General features: G+C 44.5%; 1 protein-coding gene across 1 annotated transcript; it reads right to left on the reverse strand.

Moving 5' to 3' along the window:
• Positions 1 to 12,998: 12,998 nt before the first annotated feature.
• LOC115460505 (tRNA methyltransferase 10 homolog C-like) lies at positions 12,999 to 14,188 on the reverse strand. Its single transcript, XM_030190270.1, has one exon. It carries the CDS (start codon positions 14,107 to 14,109, stop codon positions 13,069 to 13,071), a length of 1,041 nt encoding a protein of 346 aa, XP_030046130.1. The 5' UTR covers positions 14,110 to 14,188; the 3' UTR covers positions 12,999 to 13,068.

Genomic DNA, 14,188 nt, shown 5'->3' on the forward strand with positions numbered 1-14,188 from the left:
TCCCACATGCATCACCTTGCACTTGCTCACATTAAACGTCATCTGCCATTTAGCCGCCCAGTCTCCCAGTCTCGTAAGGTCCTCTTGTAATTTTTCACAATCCTGTCGCGAGTTAATGACTTTGAATAACTTTGTGTCATCAGCAAATTTAATTACCTCGCTAGTTACTCCCATCTCTAAACCATTTATAAATATATTAAAAAGCAGCGGTCCTAGCACTGACCCCTGAGGAACCCCACTAACTACCCTTCTCCATTGTGAATACTGCCCATTTAACCCCACTCTCTGTTTCCTATCCTTCAACCAGTTTTTAATCCACAATAGGACATTTCCTCCTATCCCATGACCCTCCAATTTCCTCTGTAGCCTTTCATGAGGTACCTTGTCAAACGCCTTTTGAAAATCCAGATACACAATATCAACCGGCTCCCCTTTGTCCACATGTTTGTTTACTCCTTCAAAGAATTGAAGTAAATTGGTCAGGCAAGATTTTCCCACACAAAAGCCGTGCTGACTCGGTCTCAGTAATCCATGTCCTCGGATGTGCTCTGTAATTTTGACATTTTGTTTGGACTTTTTGATTTGAAAATGAATCCCAATACCTCCAAGAGGACAAGCCTAAGTCGGCTTACCACTCTGCTGAGTCTAATTCACGTTTCATGAATCCAAGAGATATAGTCCAGAACCTTCCTCCTTTTCCATATCTCATTATCAGCAAACGCAATCTCTCAGATAAGAAATCTGGAGGACAAATGACTCAGACCAACTCCATCTGATTTATACCTTTTCAAAAGGTACAGTATCCAGAAGTGCACACAATTGAGGCCTCGTTAAAGACTTATATAGAGGCACAATTGCCTCTTTTTACCTGCTGGCCATTCCTCTCTCAGTGTACCCAAGCATCCTTCTGGATTTTCCCCATACCTTATCTACCTCTTTGGCTACCTTAAGATCATCAGATGTGACTACCCAGGGACTTCCAGTCTGGCTGATTTAGTGAGCAGTTAAGTATAAGCAAGGCTTCCTGCAGGCTCTCCAAAATTGCACCAGAAACTTGCTCCATCATGGCAAAACATAGAGTAAACCGCAGGCAATTATGTCCAAGTGTTTCAGACCAAAAGAAACAAAGTCAATATACTACTACTAATTTCTATAGCACTACTAGACGTACGCAGTGCTGTACACTTGAACAAGAAGAGACAGTCCCTGCTCGACAGAGCTTACAATCTAATTAGGCCATACAAACAGGACAAATAAGGGATAAGGGAATTACTAAGGTGGAGATGATGAAATAAGGATACTGAACAAGTGAATAAGGGTACTGAACATAAGGGCTGCAAATGTGTATAAATATAAGAAATATATACAGAAAATGTAAGGGGCAATGCCATGCATATGTGCTACTGTAAAAAGCAAAAAGGGGCTCTTTTTATTAAGATAGTGGTTCCCAAACCTGCCTCCACTGCATGCAAATATCTTTCATAAATATTCAGTGTGGATATCTTGAATACCTGACTGGCTGGGGCACCTCCAGGACCAGGTTTGAGGAACTACTGGACTAAGATAACACCACCTCTCTTTTTGGCACTAAATTCTGAATAATATCTCTTTGCACTAGCCTCTTCAGAGCTTTTCATGCTCCACTGGAGTTAACCTGGTCTCTCTTGTGCTTCAGTATTGAGAAGTGAGGGGAAATAATGAGTCACTCGTGGTGGATAGAAGATTAAAACATTATTACGAGAGATTATGCAAGCCCAAAGCACACTGGGAGAAATCACAACAGCATGGGAATTCTGGCAGTTGCCACCTTATCAGTTGACCTAACACATGAAGCACCATTTGCTTTGCTACTACATTTTTCTCTTTCTGAACAGGTTGTGACTTACAATGAGTGTGATCCCTGAAGGAGATGGTGTGTCCAGCCAAACCAGTCGGGTCCTTGTTTGGTGCTTTTGCAAGAAAGACTGTATTACTTACACTTTGGTACACCCCTACATCTGTCTGGCTTTGCTTTGCATACAAGTAGAGTTTTGTGTGTGTGTGGTACACGCTTTCCCAACACTCGAGAGGGTCTGTATTATGAAACAGAGTGCACAGGGAGACCCACCTCAGGCCTGAAACCGAGAACATGTAATTAGAGATGTGAAAATGTCTGGCCACATAACCTATAAGAACTGGAAACTGTCAGTCTTCTCAGACTTCAGCAGCTGCACTGAGTGGGCATAAAAGCAAGTGCTCACCTTATGGTAGTACAGGATAGCTCTCATGCATTTCTTATAAATTTATTAGAAGTTCACCACTACCTAAAGAAGAAGATGATGATGAAGCAGAGAATTCCAAGACAGGAGAGACGCCTACTTGCAGATATGGGGCAGGCATCAGTAGGAGCTCTCAAGAATGTCTTATCAATTGCACATTTGGATATGAAAAATGATTTTGGAATGTTGGAAACAAGACAAACACCAAGAGGCCAGAGTTGAATGATCGGGAGAAACTACAGAAGAGCAAAGACTCCTGAGAACATTAAAAAGCCATGGGATAGGAGGCAGTATTCTGTTGTGGAATGGGAACTGATTAAAAGATAGAAAACAGAGACTGGGGTTAAATGGATAATTCTTTCAATGGAAGAAGGTGAATAGTGCAGTCCTGCAAGGATCTGTACTAGGACCACTGTTTTTTTACAACATATTTATAAATGACCTGGAAATGGGAACGATGACTGAGGTGATAACATTTGGCAAATGACATGAAATCGTTCAGAGTTGTGAAATCACATGCAGACTGCGTGAAATTAAAGGAGTACCTTGGCAGGTTGGAAAACTGGGCATTCAATTAGGAAATGAAATTTAATGTGGAGAAGTGCAAATTGATGCATATTGGGACTAATAACCCCAATTACTGCTACATGATGCTAGGTTCCACATTAGGAGTCACCATCGACGAGAGGGATTTAGAGATCATTGTGGACAATACATTAATATCTTCTGCTCAGTATGCAGCAGTGGCCAAAAAAGCAAACAGAATGTTAGGAACTATTAGGAAAGGAACAGAAAATAAATAAAACAATATCCCAAAACCTCTGTGTTGCACCAAGGTGCATCTTGAGTATTTGTGGAGGAGTAGCCTAGTGGTTAGTGCAGTGGACTTTGATCCTGGGGAACTGAGTTTGATTCCCACTGCAGCTCCTTGTGACTCTGGGCAAGTCACTTAACCCTCCATTTCCCTTATCCCACAGCATCGCCAAGATCCTATATGCCAGTCACAACCTTATGTTCAGGTGATGTCTCAAATAGGGAAAGGGAAATGGGACTTGATATACTGCCTTTCTGTGGTTTTTGCAACTACATTCAAAGCGGTTTATATAGTATATTCAGGTACTTATTTGTACCAGGGGCAATGGAGGGTTAAGTGACTTGCCCAGAGTCACAAGGAGCTGCAGTGGGAATCAAACTCAGTTCCCCAGGATCAAAGTCCACTGCACTAACCACTAGGCTACTCCTCCACAAATACTCAAGATGCACCTTGGTGCAACACAGAGGTATTGGGATATTGTTTTATTTATTTTCTGTTCCTTTCTTAATAGTTTTTGAAATGTGGGTGATTCGGAATGCACTAACCATACTGACGATTGCACCGAATCATTTACCGTGAAATATTTAACGTCAGGTCAGAGCTGTGTAAGGCCTGAGCTGTCATACAGACACTGCTCCCCGCTTCTCCCTGCAGCATAAAAATCCAAGCTGGCATGTTAGAAAATATAAATAACCCACAAAAACACATGGCTCCCCGCTTCCCCCTGCAATAAAAACGAAAATCAAACCGAAGCAAAAAAAGATCAGGAGGGGGCAAAGCCGCTCGACAGGAGCGTCCTGTATGGACGGCCGTGCCCCCCCCCCCCCTCCGCTCGAGGTCACCGCTGCTCCCCGCTTCCTCCTGTATTAAATAAAAAAGAAAAACAAAAATGAAAAGTTTAGCAGCCCCAGCCCCCCCTCCCTTCCTGTCTCTCTCTTTCTCCTTCTCCCACAGACAGTTCCGCCTCCCGCCATCCTCCGCCCCGTGCCCCGCCCCCCTGAGGTCGTCACTGCCGCTCCCCCCTCCACCGGACCCCCCCCCCTCCGCCTTACTGGCCCGCACAGCACCTCACCTCTGTGTGAAGGCGCTGCATGGGCAAGAACAGCTGATCGGCGATCAGTGATGCCTCCTCCGACGTCCCTCTGTTCTTCCTGGGCCCGCCCTCCTCTGACGTAAGTTACCTTGGCTGCTCTGCGCATGCTTTAGGGGCTGATTACCGACGGGGATTACGAATCTTTGATACATTGTACTTTTCAATACCGTACCGAACATGTGCGACTTGTTTTTTTGGTGCATTCTTCGTTTTTTCAAATTCGTTAAGGACTTTAACATTTTAGATTCTTTTACGTTTGGTTGATGCATCTTGCCCTAATACTGCTGCAAAGCCCAGGTCTAGTGCAAGGAGGAGGAGGAGCAGCAGCAAGTTTCAGACTAACATGCCCAGTTAGTGCAAGATCTCCTTGGGCTGATGTATGGGAAAAATGAAACCAGGTATAATAAAAGTTATCAGTAGCAGAATTAATTTGTGTTTTAGTTCAAATTCAAAATCATTGCTTTCTCTAATTTTCTAGTTGCAGCCCTATATAATCCTGATTTCAGAAATATGGTGGCTTTAAGAAGAGAGAATGGCCTAATGTTTAAAACAGGTGCATGTGTCCTTGGGACACACCCAGCCTGTCGGGTTTTCAGGATACTCACAATGAATATGCACGAGATAAATTTGCTTATACTACCTCCACTGAATGACTAGCTAGGTGTGTCCTAAGGACTGGGTTGAAAACCCCTGATTTAGAATAAATAGTCTGGAAACCAAATCATGCTCCTTTCACAGACATTCATGATTTTGGGCAAGTGCCATATTAACTCTCATGATGCCCAGTTTCCACTTTGACAGTAAGAACTTCCAGAAGGGATTCATATGCCTGTATAAAATGTATTATACAATGTGAAATATATTCAGAGAATTACAAAACAAAGTTTAGCAAGCTATGCACTTGTTCAGTGACAACAAATAGCTTTCTTTTGGCTACTGGATTGCTTTTCTATCAGTGAATTACATGTCTCTTGAAGAAAACAGCTCTGGCATTTCAGCATTTATTGCCAGGTACTCTTGCTAATCTGCCTCTGTTACCCAGTAAACCACAAGTGAGAATGCTGTAATAGCCAGATGTCAGGCAGACTTTCTTTTCAATGAGAATGTGAAAGTATATTAAGCTAATTGAGCCCTACTGCCCACCCAAGTATGGAATGCTAGAATTCCACACAAATGAATTTGTTTTTCTCTGGGGGGGAGGGGGGGGGGTGTCACGTGATGGCAGAGACTTGAACGGACGCCTGGAAGCCCGGCTCTGCTCCCATTGTGGGAAATATCCCTCCCCATTACAAGCCACGTAACGATCCCGATAAATTGAAGCGATAAATGTGAAGCTGAGGAGACAGTGGTCTAATCTAAGGGGTTCCTGAGCGCTGGGAGTGCCTTGGTATGCCGAGGTTGGCAAAAGCGGGGAAAGAACAGGTGGTGAGTGGAGTGTGCAAGATGGCGGCGCGGCAACGAGACTCCCCGGCGACTCATGCCCCCGAGGATAATATTAGCATTTCTGTAAGACACATGTCTAGTTTACTGGATGAGAAATTGGCCAAACCTCGTACCTCCCTGGAGGAACTGAAGGACTCGGTGGCGGGACACGCGGTACGCATGCAGCAGGCTGAGGAACGTATATCTGCCCAGAAGGACCGCACCCAATCACTGGAGGACCGAGTGGGGGCCTTGGAAGAACAGCAAAAACAGATGGCGGAGAAGCTCGAGGATTAGGAGAATAGAGGGAGACGCAATAACATCCGCATAATTGGTCTGCTGGAAGCACTCAAAGATGCAGACCTGAGGGAGATAGTGGAGCGCTGGATACCTGAGGCAGTCGGATTACCCGCAGAGGTGAGCCCGGCGCATGTGGAAAGATCTCACCGCATCGGGAGCAGGAGAAAGGAGGGAGCAAAACCGCGACCAGTCATAGCCCAATATCTCAATTATGCTGTGAAAGCCCAAATTTTGGAACTGTTTAAGAAAACGCAAACTTTAGATTACAAAGGCACCAGGTTGTTACTATTTCAAGATTACTCCCTCAAGGTGTCTGAGCAAAGGAGAGCCTTGGCGCCATTTTGTACCCAGCTGTTCAACAGAGGGCTCAAGTTCGTGTTCCAGTACCCAGCAAAGGTGTGGCTGGTACACAATAACCGCATTATGGTCTTCACAACCGCTGGGGAGCTCCGCGCCTTCATTGATCAGCTCCCACCTTCCTAAAAGCTATGGCTCACTGCCTGGTTGCATTAAAAGAAGCGCCTATGAAGGGAGGACACATTTTTTTGGAGTTCCTCCAGGGGTTCCTGTTTTTGAAGCTGGAAGAGCCTATGGAAAGGCCTGTGAATTTGCTGGGGTATGCATAAACTGGGACCATTGTGTTTGGCACACATGAAGTGTGGTACGTACTGTCATAGCTGTCGCAGAAATCAAGCAGACCACTGCTCTCTCAACAGCTTGATTACGGGATTTGGTGAATCGGGGAGGGAGTTTATTGTTTATGTGTTGACTGTTGGGTACAGGGGAGGACGGGGTGGAGAGGAGCTACCGAAGTATTTCTGGATGGGAGGGGTTGAGAGGGCGCAGAGACATGAAGGGATTAGGAGGGGAGGAGGAGGTAAGAGAGGTGGGACAGATTCCTGGGTTGTATGGTTCGTAATTGCTTGGAGTTGGTTGCATGGGTTGCACGTTTGGGAGATGGAAGATTGGGAGAGCATGTGGGGTCTGCAAGAGAGGGGGGCATGGAAGGGGAGGGGAAGATTTTTCCTGTGTTGATAAGTGACCTGGGGGGTGATGGGGGCATGACAAGATGGTCATTTGAATGGAGCTGGGACGGCACAGCTGGAATGTCGTTCTGGCTTCTTGGAAGTCTTAAGCAGTGCTGGGGAACGAATCTTGTGGTCCTATGGTGGGATGGGTGATTTAAGGATTGCCACATTGAATGTGGATGGGATTCACTCACCTGTGAAACGCAAAAAGATTCTGAATTATGCCAAATGTCTAAGGGTCGATATCTTACTGCTGCAGGAGACACACCTCACTAGAACCGAGTTCAAGAAATTGAGGAGGGAATGGGTGGGGGAACTAGCGCATGCCTCCTATAATGGTAGACAAAGAGGAGTGGCGATACTCTTGCGCAAGCAAATAGACTATGTTTGTCATAAAATTATATCTGACCCAAAGGGGCATTATGTAATTTGGATGGGGGATGTACAAGGGAAGTGGATACCTATCTGTTCTGTATATACTCCAAATATATATGCCCACAAATTTTTCTCTAACCTACTAGCTATACTAGCTGTACTAGCCTCTCTGACTACTCGTTGGTGATGGGAGCGGATTTCAACATAACAGCAGACCCCCTGCTAGACTGTAGCCCACCAAAAGTTAGGCATAAGCAATTTGCAGATCGGGGAGTTAATTTCCTTCAAAGAGAACTAAATCTTTTGGATATTTGGAGAGTGTTGAACCCTGAAGAGCCTGACTTCACTTACTTTTCGCAGGTCCATAAAGTCTATGCCCGTCTCGATTACATCCTGATATCCTCATCCCTATTATAGATGGTTAGAAAGGCTGAATTAGAAGATGGAGTGGTATCTGATCATGGTATGGCCTGGGTGGAGATGGGCTTCTCCTCAAGAAACCGAGGGAGAGACTGGAGAATGAACATCTCTCTATATTTGGATGATGAGTTCAAAACATTTCTAGTTCAGGAATGGGGACACTATATGGGGGACAATAATTCTACAGATGTTGACCCAGTCATGTATTGGGAAGCGGAAAAGTCTACTTTGAAGGGGAAAATAATAGAGTACAGTGCCAGAAAGCGGAAACTTCAGGATACTGAACTGCTTAACTTGGCATGCAAATGTCAGGTCATTAGAGGCCGACTGGTAAAACGGGGGTTGGATCAGACACAACAGGAGTATTTAGATGCTAGATAAAAGGTGAATGACATTTTAACCAAGAGAGCCAAATGGGATATACAGATATACAAACTCCAGCTACACAAATGGGGAAATAAGTCTGGAAAGTTACTGGCAAATTTGATTTGAAACAGAGCCCCAAAATAGCCAATTACTAGGATAAAGGATAAGTCAGGGTCTGTTATCAGCAAAGAAGAGGCCATCCAAAAAGCATTTGTTGAGTTTTACACTGCCCTCTATGATAAAGGGAGTAGTGATAATGCGAGGAGGGACAGTGTCTTTAGCGGGCTGGACCTTCCCACTCTGACTGTGGCCCAACTAGATAACCTCAATGGCCCGGTCTCAGGGGTAGAGATACAGAAAGCGTTGAAATGCCTCAAACTAGCGAAAGCGCCAGGACCAGATGGGGTGGGTCCGGAATATTATAAAACACTGGGTCACCATATTGTTGGGCCTTTTCAAGCACTATGCCAAAGTTTACTCTCACCGGGACAGGGAGTGGGGCGAATAGCACATGCCACCATCATAATACTTCCCAAGCCTGGGAGAGACAAGGAGTTTCTGGGCTCATATTGTCCCATTTCCTTTTTAAACCAGGATTTAAAAATTTTTGCTAGTACATTGGCCACCAGGCTGGGAAAGGTACTACCTGTGCTAGTGCATGATAATCAAACAGGGTTTGTGCCTGGTAGGTATGCACCCTCCAAAATTCTGAGAGCATTGAGTGCAATACAGACGGGGGGGGGGGGGGGGGGGGGGGGAAGCAGGGAGACGCCATTATTGCTAGCCTAGACACTGAAAAGGCGTTTGACAAAATAATGTGGGATTACTTGTTTTGGGTCCTACCTCAATTTTTTTTTGTTACATTTGTACCCCGCGCTTTCTGCGGCTTACATGGGGCAATGGAGGGTTAAGTGACTTGCCCAGAGTCACAAGGAGCTGCCTGTGCCTGAAGTGGGAATTGAACTCAGTTCCTCAGGACCAAAGTTCACCACCCTAACCACTAGGCCACTCCTCCATGGAATTATGGGTGATTTCTTAATGGGAACATGGGCATTGTACTCTAACCCCAAGGCGCAAATCTAAGTTAATGGGCAGCTTACAGCCTCTTTTACGCTAGAACGTGGAACAAGGTAGGGATGCCCGCTATCCCCAATGCTGTTTGTCTTATCACTTGAACCTTTGGCATGCAAGATCCGTCAGGCCGTTGATATATGAGGTATAAAGCTAGGCGCCCTGGAATGCAAGATTAACTTTTTTGCTGACGACATGTTGCTTTTTTTGGATCACGCATCGTCAGATATAGTTACTCTGGTGGAGCTAATCCAACAGTTTGGCTCCTTTTCGGGCCTTAAGATTAAGTTTGAGAAATCTGAAGCAATGGCACTGTCATCGAATTGTCCTTGTAGAAGCATGCCTGCTTTCCCTCTGGCATGGAAAAAGGGACCCTTGAAGTACTTGGGGGTGTTCCTCCATTTAGATGCTGGTGTGGTGTACAACAAGAATGTAAGGGATCGGATAACTAATATATGCTCCTTGTGCAATAGGTGGAGAGATCTTCCGCTGCTGTCCCTGCTGGGCAGGGTCGCCCTAGTAAAGATGGTGATGCTGCCTAAAGTATTATATCCCCTCCAGATGATGCCTCTGTGTGTTGCTAGGAAAGATGAAGTGACATTTAGGGGAATTATAACTTCCTTCATTTGGACAAATCGCAGGGCGCGTATAGGGTATTCTAAATTGACTGGCTCTAGAGCACAGGAAGGAACAAATCTGCCGTATTTGCGCCTCTACAATGTCGCTGCCACGCTGCGATGGATGCATGAACTACACACAGGGGGGAGAAGGTATGCGCCGGAAGGTCTGTGGGAACACGAAGCCTCCCCCTACACATGCTCGGGGTGCAGGGAGCCCTTTATCACAGTTATTAAGGCCATTACGCAAGGCATGGGACTGGTGGCGCTTGAGGCTGGGGGGGGGGGGGGGGCATGGGAGCATCGCCTTTTTTGGAGCTCATTAGGAACCCTGACTACTCTGCAGGACACGGGTTTAGTATTTGGGAATTGTGGAGAAGGGGAGGTTGTCGATATGTGGGACAGTTCTTGGAGCTAGGAAAGAGTAAGATACCTACTTTTGGGGATTGCCAGAGGGAATGGAAGTTGCCATCACACTTTTTCTTTTCTTGCCTCCAGTTCCGGCACTATGTTGTTACTTCTTTGGGGAGGCCGGGGGACCGATACCCTGTTTTCACCCAGTTGAACACTGGGTTTATGCGCCTGCCGGCTTCCTCAAACAGGCTCTCAACATGGTATAAGATGGGGAAGGAATGCCGGGGGACTAGCCTTAATGAACAGTTGGCGAGAAAGTGGGGTGAAAGCCTGGGGGAAACGTTAACAGGGAACGATGTGTCCAAGTGCTTTGAATTGGCTTTCATGCTCACTTCCAATGCAAAGCTACAAGATCCGCAATTTAAAATCTTACATGATGTATATATATCAAAAGGTAAGGGGAAATCTATGGCACTGTGGGACACGGATGTTTGTGACAAATGTGGGGTAGAACGGGGCACTACGGTGCATCATTTTTTGGGTACCAAGGGTCTATTTGAGCATCATCAACAACGTTTTGTGCTGGTTACCCTAATGTTGGCGCGGAAAGTGATCCTGCATAATTGGGTGGGAACAGACCCTCCGACATTAGCTGAGTGGAAGGCTAATATGTTGCAGATGGCCTCATTGGAACTGGACAGAGTACATCACACCATGGTGCGGTCAGTGACGAAATACAGGGACATTTGGAAATTGGCACAGGACCACCTGCAAAAGCAACCATTGCCTGCCTAGGTCAACACAGGAATGGGGAGGGGAGGGCTGGGGGGGGTATTAAAGAGAAAAATTGAGTGACCCATGTATAAGACAAAATTGTTTTGCTATTGTACCTTTGTTTCTCGTTAGGCAATTTGCGTGAAGATTTTTTTGTATCCTTCTTATGTTACATGTGTCATTCTTCAATACAGATATTTAAAAAAAAAATTGTTTTTCTCTCTTAAATAGAGGTTCTGTTTCTATACAACAAGGTCTCTTCCCCAAGGAATATGGTAATATCCTACTCACCCCAATACCAAAAGACACTAAGAAAAACACAAACGACCTCACCAATTACCATCCAGTGGCGTCCATCCCACTAGTAGTCAAATTGATGGAAAGCTTGGTGACCAAACAGCTCACGGAATACTTGGACAAGTTCTCAATACTACATGTCTCACAATCAGGATTCCGCCCCCACCATAGCACTGAAACCGTCCTAGTCACTCTCCTGGCGAAATTCAAGCAGGAAATAGCCACAGGTAAAAGCATACTTCTCCTCCAATTCGATGTCGAGCGCATTTGATATGGTAAACCACAATATACTACTAAGACTCCTCGGCCACTTTGGGATTGATTGAAATGTACTTAACCACCAGAACATACCAAGTAAAATCAAAAACATATCACCACTGTGGAAAGCAGCCTGCGGAGTACCCCAAGGATCACCATTATCACCAATACTCTTCAATATAATGATGATTCCACTGGCAAAGTCCTTATCCAATCGAGGCCTCAACCCGTTCATCTATGCAGATGATGTTACAATCTACATTCCCTTCAGACATGACTTAACAGAAATAACCAATGAAATCAATGACGGCCTGAACATCATGGACTCTTGGGCGAATTCATTCCAACTGAAAATGAACACTGAAAAAACACATTGCCTCATCCTCTCATCTCAATATAACAAGTACAAACCCACAACCATAAATACCCCAGGACACACCCTCCCTACCTCAGACAGCCTAAAAATATTCGGAGTCACAATCGACCGTAACCTTACCATTGAGAGCCAAGTAAACTCCGTAATACAGAAAATGTTCTATTCAATGTGGAAACTTAAACGATTAAAACCTTTCTTCCCGAGAGAAATTTTTCGAAACCTAATACAATCAATGGTCCTAAACCATGCAGATTACTGCAATGGAATCTACGCGGGATGCAAAGAACAACTCATAAAAAAACTCCAGACTGCCCAAAACACAGTAGCCAGGCTGATATTTGGTAAAACACAATTCGAAAGTGATAAACCCCTTCGAGAAAAGCTGCACTGGCTCCCAATCAAAGAAAGGATCATCTTCAAAATCTGCGCTCTGGTCAACAAAATTATGTACGGCGTAATCCCAGGATACATGATAGACCTCATAGATCTACCAACCAGAAACAGAATCAGATCTTCACGATCATACCTAAACCTACATTACCCAAATTGCAAAGGACTTAAGAACAAAACAACTTACACATCGTGCTTCTCCTACATAAGCGCATCTCCCACATAAGTGCACAACTATGAAAGCTGTGAAAACAATCCATGAGCATCTAAATTTCAGGAAATCACTAAAACCCAACCTCTTCAAAAAGGCTTATCCCACCGATCCACCGTAAATTCCCACACCCAGCAACACAACCTAACCAATGATAGTACTGGACAATATACAATCTTCACTCCCTTCGACCCTAATGGTGCCTGATACACATCTACCTCTTTCGACCACAATATCACCTGTATTTGCGCCATTACGGTACTATGTAAGCCACATTGAGCCTGCAAATAGGTGGGAAAATGTGGGGTACAAATGTAACAAATAAATAAATACACTAGACGCATCCTGCATGAGTGTGCCTACAAAGATACCAGTGGTGATAATCATAAAATGGATGTCTCCTAGGAGAGTGAACAAATGTGTCAAATACAGTGGCACATTCACCTGGTGAGACTACAGGGATTGGCTAATGCAATCATGAAACATTCTTTATTAATCCATACCAATTACTAGACATGATTTGCAGGGATCTATTACTTCTCTTCCCACCATCTTTTTGGTTTGGATTCCTCAATCAAATTATTAGAAAATGGATTTATCAATATTTTTTGGACTGCTCCCAAACTGGTACACTCTTAATTTTTTCAAAAGTTTATTTTTTCTTGGGAGTAATTCTGAGTGTCCACAAACCCCTCGTGTTTCCTTTTAGGAACAAATTCCAAAGCCTTCTTCCAGTCACCAGTATCTTTCAAAGTCAGTAAAATGAGGATCATTTGATCCAGTGTGAGGTTTTTCTTACCAACACTCCAGTGCAAGTACTTCTCCAAAGGAAGACGAGCTGTGCTCAGATTCAGTCGCTTTGCATTGGCAAGTGAAAGCCCTGTTTGTATAGATCTGTCAACAAGTGAACCAACGATGTAAATTTTGTCATGTTCATATGTCTTCATTACGTTGGGTGAGTCTGAAGTTAAGTAAACAAGTTTGTCCTTGGGAAACATATCTACATGAGCCTTTTCTGTTGTTGTAATAAGCAATTTATCCCATGCCTCTCCATAGTGTTTGAGTAACTCTTTATGATAGGGTCCCTCTGTTTGGAGGCTGCAAAAATGGATGTGGAAAGGGTACGGTGATTTGCGGTTCAAGCCTTCAGTCTTTAAAAGCTGGCTTATTGTATTCACCATTTCCCTATGGGACATGTATATGTCATAGACCATATCAAACACCAGGGGCTGACCAAACATCATGGACTGGGCAGCCCGCCACTTGTACATGCAGTCATAGAAACTCTTCAAGGACTGTAGGAAGAAAGTGTTCCAAGGCTCACTTAGCTCCTCTATTTCTATTGGCTTTTCCAACATGACCTTCCTTTCTGCCATCTGTCTTTCCTTCTTTGCTTTCTTTAAACGTTCTTTAATAGCCAAGTATTTTAAGTACTTCTTTCTGTATGATTTGGTGGAACGTTCCATGAGAACTTTCAGTTGCTCATTGCTGATGTTCTCTGGGACTGTTTTGCCTGCCATTCTCCACATCTCCACCAGCTCCTTTATAGCAGTTAATGAAGAATCTCCTTCATGTTCCAGAATCTCAGGACTGCCTTTTTCTGGCAAACCAGATTTCATGACATTTTCCCACTCATCTAAGTCTAGCTTTTCTGAAGGCACTGGCTGAATTTCTTCCTTTCTCATACCAACAGATAAGACCAAAGTTCTACAAGGTGGTAGTTTACGGGCTGCCCTGAGAAACAAAGCAATCCTTGTCCCCTCT

This window comes from Microcaecilia unicolor, chromosome 1 (genome assembly GCF_901765095.1).
Source record: "Microcaecilia unicolor chromosome 1, aMicUni1.1, whole genome shotgun sequence".
NCBI classification, from domain to species: Eukaryota; Metazoa; Chordata; class Amphibia; order Gymnophiona; family Siphonopidae; genus Microcaecilia; species Microcaecilia unicolor.